The 19,134-nt window shown below is 43.8% G+C and overlaps 1 protein-coding gene and 1 long non-coding RNA gene across 3 annotated transcripts in view; one reads left to right on the top strand and one right to left on the bottom strand.

Moving 5' to 3' along the window:
• Positions 1–19,134, bottom strand: part of MYO1D (myosin ID) — a 141,028-nt gene that overhangs the window by 64,517 nt on the left and 57,377 nt on the right. For both annotated transcript variants that reach the window (XM_056548861.1, XM_056548860.1), the window contains exons 2-5: positions 11,265–11,473; positions 9,129–9,222; positions 8,785–8,950; positions 43–96 (exon numbers count right to left, since the gene is read on the bottom strand). In XM_056548861.1, coding sequence (XP_056404836.1) covers positions 43–96; positions 8,785–8,950; positions 9,129–9,222; positions 11,265–11,304 — 354 coding nt within the window. In that variant the 5' untranslated portion in view covers positions 11,305–11,473. The remainder of the gene's footprint in view (positions 1–42; positions 97–8,784; positions 8,951–9,128; positions 9,223–11,264; positions 11,474–19,134) is intronic.
• LOC130296855 (uncharacterized) overlaps positions 1–19,134 on the top strand; it is a 29,524-nt gene that overhangs the window by 3,274 nt on the left and 7,116 nt on the right. The gene's annotated exons all lie outside the window — the stretch shown is intronic.

Genomic DNA, 19,134 nt, shown 5'->3' with positions numbered 1-19,134 from the left:
CCCTTTAAGGTTTTTTTTTTTTTACCAATAAGGACAACCAACCTGATAAAAAGAGTGAAAATTCCTTTCTCCGAGCTGCTGAAGAATCACCCGAGACTGAAAGAAAAACACAAATATAAATGTATTGCAAACAAATATCAGTAGCAGTCAAGTTTGGGCTCTGGTTCCAAAAGAAAAGGCCTCTTTTATTAGAGAATAATGTAGAGGTTCTTAAGCATGCCTTGTTCTTTACCTGTTTTAGCTGATGTGGCAGGCACGAGTATAGTGGATGCAAATCCATCACTGAAATTACTTGATAAAGCTGCCTCCATTTCCCATGAATCCTTTGGTTGTAGACAAACATTGGGCGTGACTTTTGATCACTATTTAGGTTGCTGGGGCTGGAGTTCAGCGTTGGGGTCAGTTCATATTATTTGCAGTTTTTATGTGTTTTATTATTTTAAGTGCATTTTGTAGAGAAATATTGACATGAGGCAAAAGTTTGAGGTTTTAAAGTCTTCAGGCTGTGTTTGCACATTGAATTATTACTGCAATTTTCACACGTTATTACTGTGATTGCTGTATGACACATTTGACTGTGATTTGCACAATTGAGGAAAATGCATCATTTTGCTGTAATTTTTTTGGGGAAAAAAATCACATAAAAAAAAAAATAAATAAAATAAAATGCTGCAAAAAAAATCAATGTATGAACACTGTATGAACACCTGAGGGGAGGTGTTCATACATCTCAGGGACGGTGTCGATCCTATAGAGGTACCAGCAGCAGTATACAGATAGAGCTGGAATGAGTCTGTGAGCTAGCAAAAGGGGATCTGATTGGTGAAGATGACACAGGACCCATGTCATTTTCTGTGGGTCAGACCTGTGATCACATGACCAAGTTACTGTTAGAAAACACATGGATGCAGATGTGCTAGAATAAAGTACCGGTAGATGGCGCTGTAGGACTAGTGATGCTGAGTCTAAATAAACAAAAAATAAAAACAGTGCTTCTTTAACCCCTTGAGGACACCGCCTGTTTTATGACCAAGCCCCATTTTTTTAATCTGGCATGTGTCTCTTTAAGTAGTAATACCTCTGACATGCTTTTATTGAGCATAGAGATTGTGAGATTGTTTTTGTGCGCCATATTGTACTTTAGATTGGTTGTAAATTCTTGTAGATACAAGCAGCATTTTTTGGGCAAAAACTCTGAAATATTGTGCAAAACTGAAAAATTTCTGGCTTTTAAAAAAAAATGTTTTATTGTGTTCACTGTGCAGTAAAAATTATGTTATCTTTATTTTGTGGGTCGGTTCGGATTGGATTTTTTTTTGATAATACAGGGCTTTATTGAGAAAAAGGGAATTAATTTTTATACACTTTATTTATTGATAAACCTTTATTTTTATTTTTACCTGTTATACTATACTGCAGTACAGGTAAACTGTCAGTATTATACTGACACTCAGTCTGTGAGATCCGACCTATGGCTGGGCCTCACAGGCTTCTGTATTTGCCAGACAGGAGGCCATCAGCTGGCCTTCTGCTGCCATAGCAACCATCGGGACCCTGCGATTGCATCGCCAATGGGGGACTGGGGGGAGTACTGACCACAGCATCTATGAGGTTAACACTGCTGAGACCGCGCAATCTCTGTCTCAGCAGGTGCAATGAGATCCCCGCTATGATTGACAGCCAGGTCCCGCCACTGATCTCCTGCAGAGCATCACGCACAGCAGAAGAGCATCACGACGTATGCATACGTCCAATAGCGGGAAGGGTTAATCGGATTGTTCTATTATGAAAAATAGGCCTGAATTTATGAATTTCTGAAAATGTACTGTTTTAGAGATATAGACTTACTAATCCCCATGTGTCTGCATTGTTTTGATAACTGTTGCTCTTGGCTACGACCCACTCAGAACCCACTAAAGTCAGTCACACATGGTCAGTTCAAGTGCTGTATCCTGAAGGTAATAGTAGTTGGTCTCCACTACATACACAAGGTGGATTTTGGGAAACTGTGTGCTCTGTTACCTGGCAACAGTATGGTCAGTGCTCAGAGAGGAAACAGGAAGTCATCAGATCCAAGGGAGAGAAAAACACTACAGGTATGGAGGTCATTTTGTCAGCACATTTGTACTCCTTTTATACATCGTATTTATCGGCGTATAAGACGCATTTTTTAGGCAAAATTTTTTTTAGCCTAAAGTCTACCTGCGTGTTATACGCCGATAAGCCGCTGCAGTTCAATGATTTAAAGCGGGCGCTTTAAATCAATGAACTGCAGCGGCTTTTGCAGGTCCAGAGACCTGCCGTCGCTGCCCGATTCTCTGCCCCTGCCTGTCCTGGGGTCCAGAGACTGCCGGCGCTGCTGCCCCATTGCCTCCCCCATCCCCGGTTTTTCTGACCCCGCAGAAGCCCCCAGGAAAGGCAGGGGAAGAGAGGCCATCGCTGGACGCTTCTCTCCCCCTGCCTTTCCTGGGGTCTAGAGCCCTGCTGCCGCCGCTTCTCTCCCCCTGGCTGTCGGCGCCGCTTCTCTCCCCCTGGCTATCGGCGCCGCTTCGCTCGTTGAAGACGTCACTCATCATTGTGCCTCGCAGCGCATAGCAACGATACAGGAGATGCCACACCGGAGCCAGAAGCAGCGCGGACCCAACCCTGGCAACAGGTAATTATAAAACCGGGGATGGGGGAGGCAATGGGGCAGCAGCAGCGCCGGCAATGGGGCAGCGACGCCGATAGCCAGGGGGAGAGAAGCGGTGCCGATAGCCAGGGGGAGAGAAGCGGCGGCAGCAGGGCTCTAGACCCCAGGAAAGGCAGGGGGAGAGAAGCGGGCAGCGACGGCCTCTCTACCCCTGCCTTTCCTGGGGGCTTCTGCGGGGTCAGAAACAGTGTATCGGGGTATACACGCACGCACACACACACTCTCATTTTACCAAGGATATTTGGGTAAAAAACTTTTTTTACCCAAATATCCTTGGTAAAATGAGGGTGCGTGTTATAGGCCAGTGCGTGGTATACCCCGATAAATACGGTGTGTATATATATATATATATACACACACACACACAGTGGGGATCAAAAGTTTGGGCACCCCAGGTAAAAATTTGTATTAATGTGCGTAAAGAAGCCAAGGAAAGATGGAAAAATCTCCAAAAGGCATCAAATTACAGATTAGACATTCTTATAATATGACAATAAAAGTTAGATTTTATTTCCATCATTTACACTTTCAAAATAACAGAAAACAAAATATCTTGTATTGCCCCCTTTGGCAAGTATCACAGCTTGTAAACGCTTTTTGTAGCCAGCCAAGAGTTTTTCAATTCTTGTTTGAGGTATCTTTGCCCATTCTTCCTTACAAAAGTCTTCCAGTTCTTTGAGATTTCTGTGCTGTCTGTCACGCACTGCTCTTTTAAGGTCTATCCATAGATTTTCAATTATGTTGAGGTCAGGAGATTGTGAAGGCCATGGCAAAACCTTCAGTTTACGCCTCTTGATGTAATCCCCCATGGATTTCGAGGTGTGTTTAGGATCATTATCCATTTGTAGAAGCCATCCTCTCTTTAATTTCAGCTTTTTCACAGATGGCATCAAGTTAGCATCCAAAATTTGCTGAAATTTTATTGAATGCATTTTTCCTTCTACTCGTGAGATGTTCCCTGTGCTACTGGCTGCAATACAACCCCAAAGCATGATTGATCCACCCCCCCATGATTAACAGTTGGACAGAGGTTCTTTTCATTAAATTCTGTTCCCCTTCTTCTCCAAACGTACCTTTGCTCATTCCGGCCAAAAAGTTAAATTTTAACCTCATCGGTCCACAGAACTTGTTTCCAAAATGCACCAGGCTTGTCTATATGGTCATTTGCAAAGTTCAAACGCTGATTTCTGTGTTGAGGACGTCGAAGGTTTTCTTCTGATGACTCTTCCATGAAGACCATATTTGTGCAAGTATCTCTTTATAGTGGAATAGTGTACCACAACTCCAGTGTCTGATAGATCTTTCTGGAGGGATTGTGCAGTCAAACATGGGTTTTGAATAGTTTTTCTCACAATCCTGTGAGCTGTTCTGTCTGATATTTTTCTTGGTCTTCCAGTTCTTGCTTTAACTTCCACTGTTCCTGATGACTGCCATTTCTTAATTACATTCCGAACAGAGGATATTGACATCTGAAAATGTTTTGCTATCTTCTTATAGCCTTCTCCAGCTTTGTAAGTGTCAACTATTTTCAGTTTCAGATTTCTAGACAACTGCTTAGAAGAACCCATGGTGCTGATTGTTGGGGCAAGGTCAGATGAGTGTGGGCATTTAAAACCTTTGAGATTGACATCACCTGGTCTTCCCAGATGATGATTGAGAACAATCCATGACACTGGTAGGTCTCAGCTTTGCAAAGGGGGCAGTGCATGCTATAAATTCTGCAGGGTGCCCGAACTTTTGCAGATGCCATTTTTTTGTTTTCTGTTATTTTGAAAGTGTAAATGATGGAAATAAAATCTAACTTTTGTTGACATATTATAAGAATGTCTAATCTGTAATTTGATGCCTTTTGGAGATTTTTCCATCTTTCCTTGGCTTCTTTATGCACATTAATATAAATTTTTACCTGGGGTGCCCAAACTTTTGATCCCCACTGTATATATATATATATATATATATGTGTGTGTGAGTGTGAGTGTGAGTGTGAGTGAGTGTGAGTGTGAGTGTGAGTGTGTGTGTGTGTGTGTGTGTGTGTGTGTGTGTGTGTGCGCGCGCGGTGGTCCAGTACAGGAGTTGCAGTCCTGTACCCTTGCTGTCCTGTGTGGCGGACTCTATGTCAGTGTCCCCTGAGTCCACCCTTATTGTATATAGCTCAAATGGTTAATTATACCCTATGTTATTTATTGCATTGTCTTTATACTGTTATATACCTTTAAATGTTGTTACCAAGTCATGTAAACAGGGAAGGTCTCAGTGACCAGGTGACTTGTGTGGTGACCTATAGGACCCCTCTGAAACACTCCCTTATAAACCTAGGTAGGAGCTAGTTCACTCTCTCAGAGTGTCTGTCTGGTGTCCTGAGGAAACCCAAGGCCTAACCACGCAGCCACGCTTCGACCAACCAAGTGCCCCGCAGGTGAATGTCAAAGCCTGATAAGCTACACAAGGGGTGAAGTCTAGTCAGTCCTAGTCAAGTCAGTCAAATCTGTCTAAATTCAGTGTGGGTCTGCAGCATTCTATCCAAGTCCACTACAAGTCCGTAAGTGAGCATGCAAGTCTCTAAAGTCACTGGTCACCACCTTGGGCCTAACTGAGCTGTAAAGACAATTCCATCTGTCTGCCTCAGTAAAGCTGCCGTTGTTCCGTAACTTGGCATCAGAGTCATTATTAGCCCCACGCCTAGCCCAGGATCCAGCGGCTTTACCTCGCGGGTGGTGCAGAGGTTAACCACGCCCTGGCATCACAAATACAAGGGGTTAATGCCATCTGCCCCTAGGGTAATAACATCTGCCCTCATCACACCCTCACCACATATGTATGTAGTACACATCTGATTTTACCAACTTTGCTTCATAGGACAACTCCTTTAAGGATAAGCAATGTTTACTTATAGCTGTTATTATAGTGATAGTATTCTATACAAGACTTGAATTCTATTCATTATCTATGGCAGCGGTACTAAGCAGTTCTCCTAGGGGTATATAGTGGCCGTAGTAACTGGTCACTGCTTGTAAAGTTGCTGTGGCCCATGCAGCCTGATCTTAAAGGCTCCACAGTCACTTAACCCCTTAAGGACCAATGACGTACCGGTACGTCATTGGTCCTGCTCTTCTGATATAACGCGGGGTTACACAGTAACCCCGCGTCATATCATGACGGGCCCGGCGTCATAGTGAAGCCGGGACCCGCCTCTAATAGCGCGCAGCGCCGATCGCGGCGCCGCGCGCTATTAACCCTTTAGCCGCGCGCTCAAAGCTGAGCCGCGCGGCTAAAAGTGAAAGTGAAAGTTCCCGGCTAGCTCAGTCGGGCTGTTCGGGATAGCCGCAGCTAATCGCGGCATCCCGAACAGCTGACAGGACAGCGGGAGGGCCCCTTCCTGCCTCCTCGCTGTCCGATCGCCGAATGACTGCTCAGTGCCTGAGATCCAGGCATGAGCAGTCATCCGGCAGAATCGTTGATCACTGGTTTCTTATGAGAAACCAGTGATCAACATAGAAGATCAGTGTGTGCAGTGTTATAGGTCCCTATGGGACCTATAACACTGCAAAAAAAAAGTGGAAAAAAAAAGTGAATAAAGGTCATTTAACTCCTCCCCTATTAAAAGTTTGAATCACCCCCCTTTTCCAATAAAAAAAAAAACACAGTGTAAATAAAAATAAAAATAAACATATGTGGTATCAGCGCGTGCGGAAATGTCCGAATTATAAAAATATATCATTAATTAAACCGCTCGGTCAATGGCGTGCGCGCAAAAAAATTCCAAAGTCCAAAATAGTGCATTTTTGGTCACTTTTTATATCATTTAAAAATGAATAAAAAGTGATCAATAAGTCCTATCAATGCAAAAATGGTACCGTTAAAAACTTCAGATCACGGCGCAAAAAATGAGCCCTCATACCGCCCCATACACAGAAAAATAAAAAAGTTATAGGGGTCAGAAGATGACAATTTTAAACGTATTAATTTTCCTGCATGTAGTTGTGATTTTTTCCAGAAGTCCGACAAAATCAAACCTATATAAGTAGGGTATCATTTTAATCGTATGGACCTACAGAATACATATCAGGTGTCATTTTTACCGAAAAATGTACTACGTAGAAACGGAAGCCCCCAAAAGTTACAAAACAGCGTTTTTTTTTTCAATTTTGTCGCACAATGATTTTTTTTCCCGCTTCACCATAGATTTTTGGGCAAAATGACTGACGTCATTACAAAGTAGAATTGGTGTCGCAAAAAATAAGCCATCATATGGATTTTTAGGTGTAAATTTGAAAGAGTTATGATTTTTTAAAGGCAAGGAGCAAAAAACGAAAATGCAAAAACGGAAAAACCTCCGGTCCTTAAGGGGTTAAAGAGAAGTGAGCAGTGGCTGCTGGTACTACCTGATGTTGCTGCCCTGAGAAGCAAAGCAGGAGGACAGCAGAGGAGAAGCTCAGGCACCAGGCTGCTGTGGACGGTAACTACCACATCAGCTTCGGTGCTCCACTGTCCCTCTGGACCGAGGACCTGGTGCTATGAAGGAGGAGTAGTGGAGAACCTAAGAGGTGCAGTATGGGGGGCCTCCAACTATATTCGGGCAGTGTGCGGGCCTACTACTATATGGGGGCACAGAGGAAGTCTACAACTATACTGGGGCACAAAGAATGCCTAACTACTATATAGAGGCAAAAAGCAGGCATGGTTTCTGTGTGGGGGCAATACCCATGAGGAGTTTGTAAAGAGGTGGGCATTGTGCTAGAGAAAAGGCCTCAAATCTTTGTCGGGCAGGTTCTGTGGAGACTTGGTCGGGAGAAATCTTAATGGTAATTTTGGCTGCATAGTGAAGAAAAGGAAAAGTGAACAACTCAGAGAAGATGTCACCTGTGAGTCAGGGGGCCTGGGGAGAGGAGCAGGGGGCCTGGGGAGATAGGGAGAGGAGCAGGGGGTCTGAGAAAATAGGGAGAGGAGCAGGGGGGGCTGGGGAGATAGGGAGAGGAGCAGGTGGGCCTGGGGAGATAGGTAGAGGAGCAGGGTGGCTGGGGAGATAGGGAGAGGAGCAGGGGGCCTGAGAAAATAGGGAGAGGAGCAGGGGGGCTGGGGAGATAGGGAGAGGATCAGGGGGCCTGGGGAGATAGGGAGAGGAGCAGGGGGGCCTGGGGAGATAGGGAGAGGAGCAGGGGGGCCTGGGGAGATAGGGAGAGGAGCAGGGGGGCCTGGGGAGATAGGGAGAGGAGCAGGGGGGCCTGGGGAGATAGGGAGAGGAGCAGGAGGCCTGGGGAGATAGGGAGAGGATCAGGAGGCCTGGGGAGATAGGGAGAGGAGCAGGGGGGCCTGGGGAGATAGGGAGAGGAGCAGGGGGGCCTGGGGAGATAGGGAGAGGAGTAGGGGGACCTGGGGAGACAGGAAGAGGAGCAGGGGGGCCTGGGGAGACAGGGAGAGGAGCAGGGGACCTGGGGAGACAGGGAGAGGAGCAGGGGGCCTGGAGAGATAGGGAGAGGAGCAGGGGGGCCTGGGGAGATAGGGAGAGGAGCAGGGGGGCCTGAGGAGATAGGGAGAGGATCAGGGGGTCTGGGTAAATAAGGAGAGGAGCAGGGGGGCCTGGGGAGATTGGGAGAGGAGCAGGGGGGCCTGGAGAGATAGGGAGAGAAGCAGGGGGGCCTGGGGAGATAGGGAGAGAAGCAGGGGGGCCTGGGGGGTATAGGGAGAGGAGCAGGTGGCCTGGGGGGATAGGGAGAGGAGCAGGTGGCCTGGGGGGATAGGGAGAGGAGCAGGTGGCCCGGGGAGAGGATGTGGAGTAAAGAAAAGCATATATATTTGAAATAACAACAACTATATTAGTTACAAACATGTTGCTAATATTGAAGGTGGGGGGGGGGGTACAATTTTTGGAAATGTGCTGCCAAGGGGTACTCTGGCAAAAAAAAAATGCTGGGAACCACTGATCTAAGCCATTCAGTAGAGGTACGTATATCTATGCAATTTAAGAGCTACTGTACATTACTATCTGTCTGTTAATCCCGCTATAACTTTCTTTTTGTTAAATTGCAATACCGCTATAATGACGGTATTATTGCTTTTGACTGGACAATTCTATGGCAGTACTTGCTACTTACTTTCTCCAGTAAGTAGTTACTGATGTGCCCTCCGATAGGATCCCCTTTGAAGTCAAAGTTAATGTCCATGTATTTTCCAAACCGACTGGAGTTGTCATTGCGGTTAGTTTTAGCATTCCCAAATGCCTCCAGGACACAGTTAGACTTGAGCAGCATATTTTTTACCCTGTGGAATTGTATAGAAGATAGCGGATCCATAAATGTGATATAGAAACAATAAAATAAACAAATTTTTGCAAAACCTTCCAATGTTGATCTTTTTATTAAAATGTTTTTAAATCAGACCTTTTTTTATTAAACATTGACAAAAAATAAAATAAAAACAACTGCAGAAAAACATTTACCTCTCCACCTCCGCTCGCTGACTGGGATTAGTAATGGCGGCAATGTACTGCATTATATATTTACTGGCTTCAGTCTTACCAGCGCCACTTTCTCCTGAAACACAAAATAGAAACCATTATACTTCTGGACAGGATGCAAAATACACAAAGTAAGGCTGAAGTCACATACCACAATATACCCCCGCTGGATACATTGCTTTGATACAGTCAATTTTTAGGCTATGTTCACACACAGTTTTTGAGCCTTATTTTCAGCTGTTTGTGTGTTCACACAGTTTTTTTTTTCCATCCATTTTTGCTTTCAGTCCTTTTTTTAAGCAGTTTAAGCAGTGTATGAATATAAACTTATCCAGGAATTGAAAAACAGCACCACACCTGTCTTCAGGTTGTGTGTGGTATTACATCTTGCCTCTGTTCACTACAATGAAACTGAGCTGCAATAACAAACACAACCTGAGGACAGATGTGATGCTATTTTTTTTTTTAAACAAGAAATCAGCTATTTTTCTAATCAAAAGCATGGTCGGCCACATTAAGTCAATTTAAAGCAGTGGATCTGGCATGGGTATGCTGTGGTATACTCTAGCATACCTTTCTCCTGGCTTGCCAACATATACCACAAAATACAGAGTCAATTATATCATTTCTGTCTGCCTGCAAGTTTTCCAGTACTTATCAACTGCTGTATACTACAGAGAAAGTTGTGCAACTTTTTCCCGTCTGACCACAGTGCTCTTTGCTGCCACCTCTATTTTGGGCAACATAAGGGAGGAAGAAGTGAATGCATGGTAAATGAGGCCAGGCTCAGTGCATGCTTTGGACACGCCCCTTCCTGGGCAGTGAATGCCAGAATGAGTGAGCAGCAACATTATCTGTGATCTGACAGGTGAACTTTAGATGCTTTTTTAAAAGTGTATCTTTTATTTCAAAAAAAGTTTAACATGTCACAGAGACAAGTCAAAAGTTTTGATCGTTTGGGGTCTCAGGGCTGAGCCCCCCCACTGATCATTAGAATGAGTGGGGAGAAGTGAACTTCACTGCATGGCTCTTAGCAGTATATGTCCTGCCTTACAGGACGGTGGGGATCTCAGAACTGATTTTTTGTCAGGGACACCCTAAGGGGAAGCACTACTGATTTATGTGCAGAACAGACACGAATTCTGCACCAGAATCTGTGCCTTTTATATCCATGTGAACATAGCCTGTTGAATTACTGAGATCAATGTATACTGTACTGTAAGCCACTCGTATTGGTAATAATATTTGTGGTGTCCCTGTACAGGACTTGGTCCTGTTCCTTTGTCTGGAGTCCCCTCAGCCAGAGCCCCTCCATGCTAATGGGGTCTCCTGAAGGGCTAACCCCTAGTCCCCTCTTAATATGGTAATATTTAATGTATATATTTGTATATTTAATTAATCTAGGATACCTCTGTATAGGACCTTAGAGGCCATGTGGCTTTAATTTGTTATGCTATGGTTTAAGGACCTTTGGGTCATGTGAGACCCAGAGTTCCAGGGGTCAGGACTGACAGGTTTGGCTATCCAATGAGCTTTGTCCCACCCCCTTAATATATAAGGGGCTGCAGCCACTAAATTCACTCTCTTGCTCTTTAGTTCTGGATTATCAAGCAAGCATATCTCATAGCTCATCATCAATTCAAGCTAGGCTGAAGCCTTATCTTCCGCAGCCACTAAACCGTGGTTATCCAGCTCAAAACTACTAAAATCCTGTGTGACTACTGCAACTCAATTATCATAAATTCAGTAGCACAGTGGCTAGCAAATCAAAGCTCATTGCACTCAGAAGTCCCAGCAAACCTGTGAGGAACCTGAACTACGGTCCTCTATACAAAGACTGTTTTGTTACCTGCAGTTTCATAAAATATGCAGTAAAGTTTATTCCGGTTTTCATCAACATCTGCTGTGGACATTCCTTTATTTTTCCCTACCGTTTATGGAACAGTTGGTGGTAGGACCATTACACTAAGGAAACCGCACCCTGGCATCACGACAACAAAGGGTTAATACCAATACCCTACACTACCACTTCGCAACACCCCATTGCATCCTTCCACCCCGGCACCACATATTTATCATGTTATGACACAAAGACAAGAATGACTGTGACAATATTACCTGATATTACTATGCATGTGTCTTTGCATCGTCTCTTCATCGCCTTGTAGGCTGCGTCTGCGATGGAGAAGAGATGCGGAGGTCTTTCATACAGCTCTCTTCCCTTATACTGCTCTATTGTATCCTTCCCGTAGATTGGAAGATTCTTGTAGGGGTTCACAGAGACCACTACTTCCCCGATGAATGTATAGATACGTCCTTTCTCAAACCTAAAACCAAGAGAAGACAACGTTGAGAGAAACGTAGAATTATTTCAATATATTATAAACTACATGATATCATCACAGTTGAAATACTTTGCCTTCATGGGCTGGGCAAAACGGATACCAGTTTAATACGGGATCAAAGTTACATATTTTATTCTGCAGGTTTATATGTAATTCTCTTTCCCCCATATGTGTTCTTCTTTACTTTATAAACAATATTTTACTGGAAAGGGTCACAGCTGCCTCTACCTGCGCCCTCAGGGAGACAACAGGTGGCCCTTTGCTTTTTCCATAGCAATTATCTTTACACCACAATACACAGTACACCTTCGATGTATAAGTTATAATAGGTCACAAAACAAAAAAGAACATGCTATAAAGATCTATACTATGGGAGACATGGGTTTTATGGGCTCCCATTCACACCAGCCCATGAAATCAAGGTGGCAAGAGATCTTTGGCCCAAGAACCATGGATAGACGGCCAACAACAAGACCAGATGAGAACCATATAGAAAACAGGACACTATACGTAGGATCGGCAGGAGTAACACTCGACAGCACACAATAATAATAATCTTGCTACTGCCCCTTTAAAAAGACTTGACCCCACTTGACTAGTGACGTCTAGTCATCTCTCATGTACCAGCCACAAACCTAACATTTAGAGAACTGACCGAGGATATTTTTTGCAGACAGCAAACAATGATTCTAAACCTCCAGGCGGCTCTGGGGTTAAGCAGAGGAAAGCTGTAAATGGATTTGGAATACAGGCTATAAATAGGTCGAGTTTCCTTTCCCAAATTTTATATAATGCCTCTTTATACCTCAAAGTCAGCAGGAGCACATTGAGAGGGAGAGGGAGGCCCAGAGCCAGAAGGAAGGGTGGAAGCAAACAGCAAAATCAACTAGTAGGATATAGTCGGTTTAAGGGTCAGTCTGACAGCTCCCGGGTCACCATAACTGGAATACGCAAAGCATTGACTAAACATGTCTACAATGTAAGGGGCGTAAATAATGCAAAAAGTGGTATACTCAGACACTCTTTAGTGATCTCCAACCTGTGGCTAGCACCTAGCAGCTAACCCGACAGCCGACTTGCCTGCAGCAAATAGTTAGATCATCCTCCTAAGGGGTAAGAAAGCCAACACTAAGGGCACTATTACATGAGAGGCTGAACATTGCCAATATTGCTCTGTGTAATAGGGCCAGTGATCAGCCGATGCCGATGGGAGGTGCACCGGTTCCTCAGACGATCACTTCTTTCTGTCAAAAAAGGTCACTTGTTGGCCGCAAATGACCCTGTGTAATAGGGAATGTGACAACACTGAATTTTAAAACCAAACAGACACTGCCACCTAACTAGTTTCACTCAAATACATGAGCTTTATCAGAGGTGCAGGCTAGCGACTGTCAAAATGGCAGACCACCATTTTGACAGTCACTAGCCTGCACCTCTGATAAAGCTCATGTATTTGAGTGAAACTAGTTAGGTGGCAGTGTCTGTTTGGTTTTAAAATTCAGTGTTGTCACAGCTTGTAGCCTAATGGACTGCAGCCTTAGGCTATTATAATATATGATAACCTATATCAACAGTGTTAGCAGCATTAGCTGTAGTATTGGTTGTGATACATTTCCAATACATCATTACACTGTGGTATCTAGTGAACTTCCAAATAACCGTGACAATATAGGTATTTTTTTAACTCACGTCCATCTTGATATACAGTACAGACCAAAAGTTTGGACACACCTTCTCAGAGTTTTCTTTATTTTCATGACTATTAATTTTGTAGATTTACACTGAAGGCATCAAAACTATGAATTAACACATGTGGAATTATAGACATAACAAAAAGTGTGAAAATATGTCATATTCTAGGTTCTAGACACCTTTTGCTTTGATTACTGCTTTGCACACTCTTGGCATTCTCTTGATGAGCTTCAAGAGGTAGTCACCTGAAATGGTCTTCCAACAGTCTTGAAGGAGTTCCCATGATGCTTAGCACTTGTTGGCCCTTTTTGCCTTCACTCTGCAGTCCAGCTCACCCCAAACCATCTCGATTGGGTTCAGGTCCGGTGACTGTGGAGGTCAGGTCATCTGGCGCAGCACCCCATCACTCTCCTTCTTGGCCAAATAGCCCTTACACAGCCTGGAGGTGTTTGGGGTCATTGTCCTGTTGAAAAATAAATGATGGTCCAACTAAACGCAAACCGGATGGAATAGCATGCCGCTGCAAGATGCTGTGGTAGCCATGCTGGTTCAGTATGCCTTCAATTTTGAATAAATCCCCAACAGTGTCACCAGCAAAGCACCCCACACTATCACACTTCCTCCTCCACACCATCACCCCCCCCCCACACACACACCATCACACCTCCTCCTCCTCCACACCAGCACACCGGTGAAGTGAAAACCATTTCAGGTGACTACCTCTTGAATCTCAACAAGAGAATGCCAAGAGTGTGCAAAGCAGTAATCAAAGCAAAAGGTGGCTACTTTGAAGAACCTAGAATATGACATATTTTCAGTTGTTTCACCCTTTTTTGTTTTGTATATAATTCCACACGTGTTAATTCATAGTTTTGATGCCTTCAATGTGAATCTACAATTTTCAGAAAACTCTGAATGAAAAGGTGTGTCCAAACTTTTGGTCTGTACTGCATGCTTAATAAAAGTGATGTTTTATTATTAGGGGTTAATTGGCATTTTGTGCCTAGTTGGCACTTGTTTTTTGTATTGAATCGCCTTCCCTAATAAGGGTATCTGTGTTGGTAGAGTGACAAATGATGGCAGAAAAGCGTGGCCTAAGGGGGGTCCTGTTTCTTTGCTAAGCACATTGGACTATCTAATAGGGACCATAGAAGTCTGTATGGTAGAGCCGGGAGTCAGTTAGGATATTTCCTTTCTTTAGCAAAACTAAGGTTCTGCAGATTTTAAAGTGTACCTGCAGCTGTAAAAAAAAAAAACATTCCACATGTCCTAGAGACATCACAAAAGTTTTGATTGGTCAGGGTCTGAGTGTTAAAGGGGTATTCCGGGAATTTTTTTTATTTGACTATGCTACAGGGGATGTAAAGTTAGTGTAGTTCATAATATAGTGTCTGTACCTGTGTGTGACGGTTTTCTCACAATTCTTATGTGATTTTCACCCCAATATTTGTTTTTACCAGCATACAAAATGACTGCGGTCTCGGAATTTTTCCCAGCTTGCAATGCGGCCGAGACCTGACTGACTCACTAGTCAACTGATGACAGGGAGCCTGTCTGCTTCAATGGGTGGAAGGATCAATCTGCAACTAATGCAACAGCTGTAGGCACCCTGATTGAAGACCACAGGTCTGCAGCTCATTTATGTTTCAATGGGTGGGGTGGCTGATGTGTGGGAAGGAGGAAAATGGTATCATGGGATTTGTAGGCAAACAAGAAAACTGAAAACAGGAAATACAAGTTCACAAAAAGCTAGCCACAGTGTTATGGTAATCTCACAACATAGCCATTTAGCCCAAGACAAGTGCAGATCCTTCCTAAGCATGTCCATTACTGTCTGCCAGGTACGTACTAAAATCCCCTTATGCTGGAGAACCCCTTTAAGATCCCCGCCAATCATTAGAATGGGTGAAGTAAGAAGAGTTCACTGACCGAGACAATCCCGCTGACTTTCATTGTGAGTTTGTCTTGTTAATGCATTCTTCTCCTGGCTCATTCTAGCGATCAGTTGGGGTCTGAACACTCAGACCCTGACCGATCAAAACTTTTGAAAGGTCTCTACAACATATCAAAAGTTTTTGTGGACAGTGCCCATTTAGAACAACTAGCGGCATGCTCACCCATCAGAAGTAAAAGTTCATTCTTTATTGGAGTACATTAAAATCTTTCCCGGTGGGAGACAAGTCCGTGGTCAGCTTTATCCTGACCACGGACTCATCTCCCACGGGGCAAGATTTTAATGGACTCCAATAAAGAATGAATTTTTACTGTATCCTGTATATTTTCTCTGTTATTATTGTTGTTTGGGACTTCAGGTTTTTGCACCCCCATAGTCTCTCTACCTCTCAATGGACTGTATATATATTTGACCCTCCACTTTAAATTTGCAATGCATTACAGTGGTCCCTCAAGTTGCAATATTAATTGGTTCCAGGACGACCATTGTATGTTGAAACCATTGTATGTTGAGACCATTACTCTATGGAAACCTGGTAATTGGTTCTGAAGCCCCAAAATATCATCCAAAAATAGGAAAAAGTGAGGATTAAAAGAAAAATAAGTAGATAACTAATAGAGATAAAGCAAATCCTTACATATAAAAGTAAGAAAGATCTGCTGGGAGCTGTAAATCACTGTCTATGTCAGTGTTTCCCAACCAGCGTGTGTCCAGCTATTGCAAAACTACAACTCCCAGCATGCCCGGACAGCCAAAGGCTGTCCGGGCATGCTGGGAGTTGTAGTTTTGTACAGCTGGAGGCACCCCGGTTGGGAAACAATGGTTTATGTAGAGGACAGGAGCTTCTTCAGGGTCCTATACAGTACACACAGTGTCCCAAATGGAGCCGCCTTTACTTGGTGTCCAAAAGGAGCAGCTAACCCTGGTATAGGTAAGGAGTAGTACAGAAAATGTAGTTCCTCCCTGCTACCAGACGTCAGTCAGTGCATGCACTTCAGTAATACAGGTGATTTACCAGTAAAATGCCCATTCTGATTGGTCAGTTCCTCCAGTTGTGACACAGTTCCTCCAGGTATCACAGATCAGGACTGTCTGTACATTGTATGTTGAGTCTGGTTTCAAGTTACAATGGTCCAGAAAAGACCATTGTATGTTGAAACTATGGTATGTTGAGGCCATTGTAAGTTGAGGGATCACTGTATAGTAATAGTGTCTGCCCATCTTTGTCCCTGCCGAGTGTAATTTGCAGTCGCCAGCACATGATGCAGCATCCAACATCAAGTTGCCTGGTTAATAGCTCTGGAGAAGCAGCTTCAGAAGTCTTACAGAACCTGATTAATTGAGAAGGCTCTTCATCTTTACTAGATCACGGCTGTAACTTCAACCTCACAAATATGACAAGTTGGGGGGTCCCAGTGGTTGAACTCCCACCAATCAGCAAATGATTGCATGACCTCACAATATGCTGCCAACCAGCCCCTTGGTGAAATGTCCCCTTGACTTTGCAGAGGCCCTTCACTTCCATCATTTTTCGGCCACTCATCCTCTATTACACAAGGAGATGTACAGCTGATAAACAATGGTTCTTAAAGGAGAAACCACAGGATAGGGGATAAGAAGCTGATCGCGGGGGGTCCGGACGCTGGGACCCCCGAAATCACTGGGACGGGACCCAGCACGCAATGAGAAACGCGTGCTGTAGGCGGCATGCGTTCCATTCAGTTTCTATGGGAGCGCGAAAAAGACCTGAGTTCAGCTTTCGGGCATTATCGGCACTCTCATAGAAATTAATGGAGGGTATGCCGTCTACCGGTAGATGATACGCACTCCTCAGAGAGTCGGGGTCATGTCCCGGAGATCACAGGGGGTCCCAGCGGTCGGACCCCCAATGATCAGCTACTTATTCTGTGGATAAGATTACTTTCTCTGGCGTTCTTCATTAAGCAAGTTAAAGGGGTATTCCAGGAAAAAACTTTTTTTTATATATCAACTGGCTCCAGAAAGTTAAACAGATTTGTAAATTACTTCTATTAAAAAATCTTAATCCTTTCAGTACTTATGAGCTTCTGAAGTTAAGGTTGTTCTTTTCTGTCTAAGTGCTCTCTGATGACACGTGTCTTGGGAAACGCCCAGTTTAGAAGAGGTTTGCTATGGGGATTTGCTTCTAAACTGGGCGGTTCCCGAGACACGTGTCATCAGAGAGGACTTAGACAGAAAAGAACAACCTTAACTTCAGAAGCTCATAAGTACTGAAAGGATTAGGATTTTTTAATAGAAGTCATTTACAAATCTGTTTAACTTTCTGGAGCCAGTTGATATATAAAAAAAGTTTTTTCCTGGATAACCCATTTAACATGAAGCGATCAGTCCATGAACGTGCATTTACTTGTTTGTCAGCTGATCACTGGCCTCATACACAGGACAATATCAGCCCGATTGGCCAATAATTGCTCCTGTAATAAGGCCCAGGTATAAGTCTCTGTTTAAGAATCGATCTGACTGATAACAATGGCCAAAACCTGGTTACACAAGAAAAAAATGTTCAGGTTGAAGAAGAAATGTCATGTTGTGCAATTTCTATGTTTGGAGACTCTCCCATCCTGTTCTGGGGTGCGGCAGCAGCAGAAGTCGTTCCTTTGAGATTACTTAATGCTTCTCGGTTACCTTCTCCTCCCTAGACAAGGAATGAATGAGCAGAGTGGGCTCTGTCTGTGCCAGTGTGTGATCTAATAGCCTGGAATGACTATGAGCAGTGCTTGAGGGGTCATCATCTTGGAGTGCAGAAGCTGAGGTATGTGGCTTGGCATAGGTCACGTGTCTGACTGGGTTAAGTAGCCTGGGCCTGCTATAAGATCACCTGCAGACTTTCATGCATGAAAAGTAAAGCACATGTGAACATACCCTTTAAAGGGGGTTTCCTTGACATTATGTTATGTATAAGCCAATAATATCTGATTGGTGGGAATCTGGGCTCCCAGCACTGCTGCTGATCGTAAACAGAAAAGGGACCAGGCCAAGCACCATACATTTGTTTGTAACTGTACCTTGTACTGCAGCTTGTTCCCACTCATTTTTAAAATCATGACTTTCATGTTGCCCGATCCATGAATCATTGGGGTGGTCCCAGGCAACTTCTCCCTGCTCCACCAGCCTTGATTGACGTATGGTATAGGTATAGGAAGTGATCAATCAATGTAGCAGGGCAGGAAGAAGCCACCGGGGACAGCTACGATGACTGATGGTTCAGGCACTCTACAGACAAATGTATGGGGGTGCCAATCATAGCATGAACGGTGAACCCCACCAACCAATAATCATAACATATTTACCAATACACATGTTAAAATTTACAGAAACAACCTAATTCACATGCATCGACCAAATTTACAGAAGCAAAAATTTCCTGCAACAAACCTGCTGTGTGTGAACATTCCCTTATTTTCCAGAGCTGCATTCACTATTCTGCCATGTTTTTTTTTTTTTTTTTTTTTTTTTTTTTTTAAACTTGACACAATTCTGCCAGGTATCCCAATCTACCTGATACTAGAAACTGGAGTACTGGAGAATATAGATTGTTGTGTGGCAGTAGTTTGACCTCTGTCAGTATAATCCTGTCTTGGTACCTCTAATTCCTTTGTCAATGTACAGGAGCCAATTTTGAATTGCATGTTAAAGGGGTACTCCAGTGAAAACCTTTTTTCTTTTAAATCAACTGGTGGCAGAAAGTTAAACATATTTGTAAATTACTTCTATTAAAAAATCTTAATCCTTCCAGTACTTATTAGCTGCTGAATGCTACAGAGGAAATTCCTTGCTTTTTGGAACACTGATGACATCACGAGCACAGTGCTCTCTGCTGACATCTCTGCCCATTTTAGCAACCATGCATAGCAGATGTATGCTAAGGGCAGCATGGTGGCTCAGTGATTAGCACTGCTGCCTTGCAGTGCTGGGGACTTGGGTTCAAATCCCACCAAGGATAACAATAAATAAAGGG

Source organism: Hyla sarda, chromosome 12, assembly GCF_029499605.1.
Source record: "Hyla sarda isolate aHylSar1 chromosome 12, aHylSar1.hap1, whole genome shotgun sequence".
Lineage (NCBI taxonomy): Eukaryota > Metazoa > Chordata > Amphibia > Anura > Hylidae > Hyla > Hyla sarda.
This window is presented reverse-complemented; position numbering and strand designations above follow the sequence as displayed.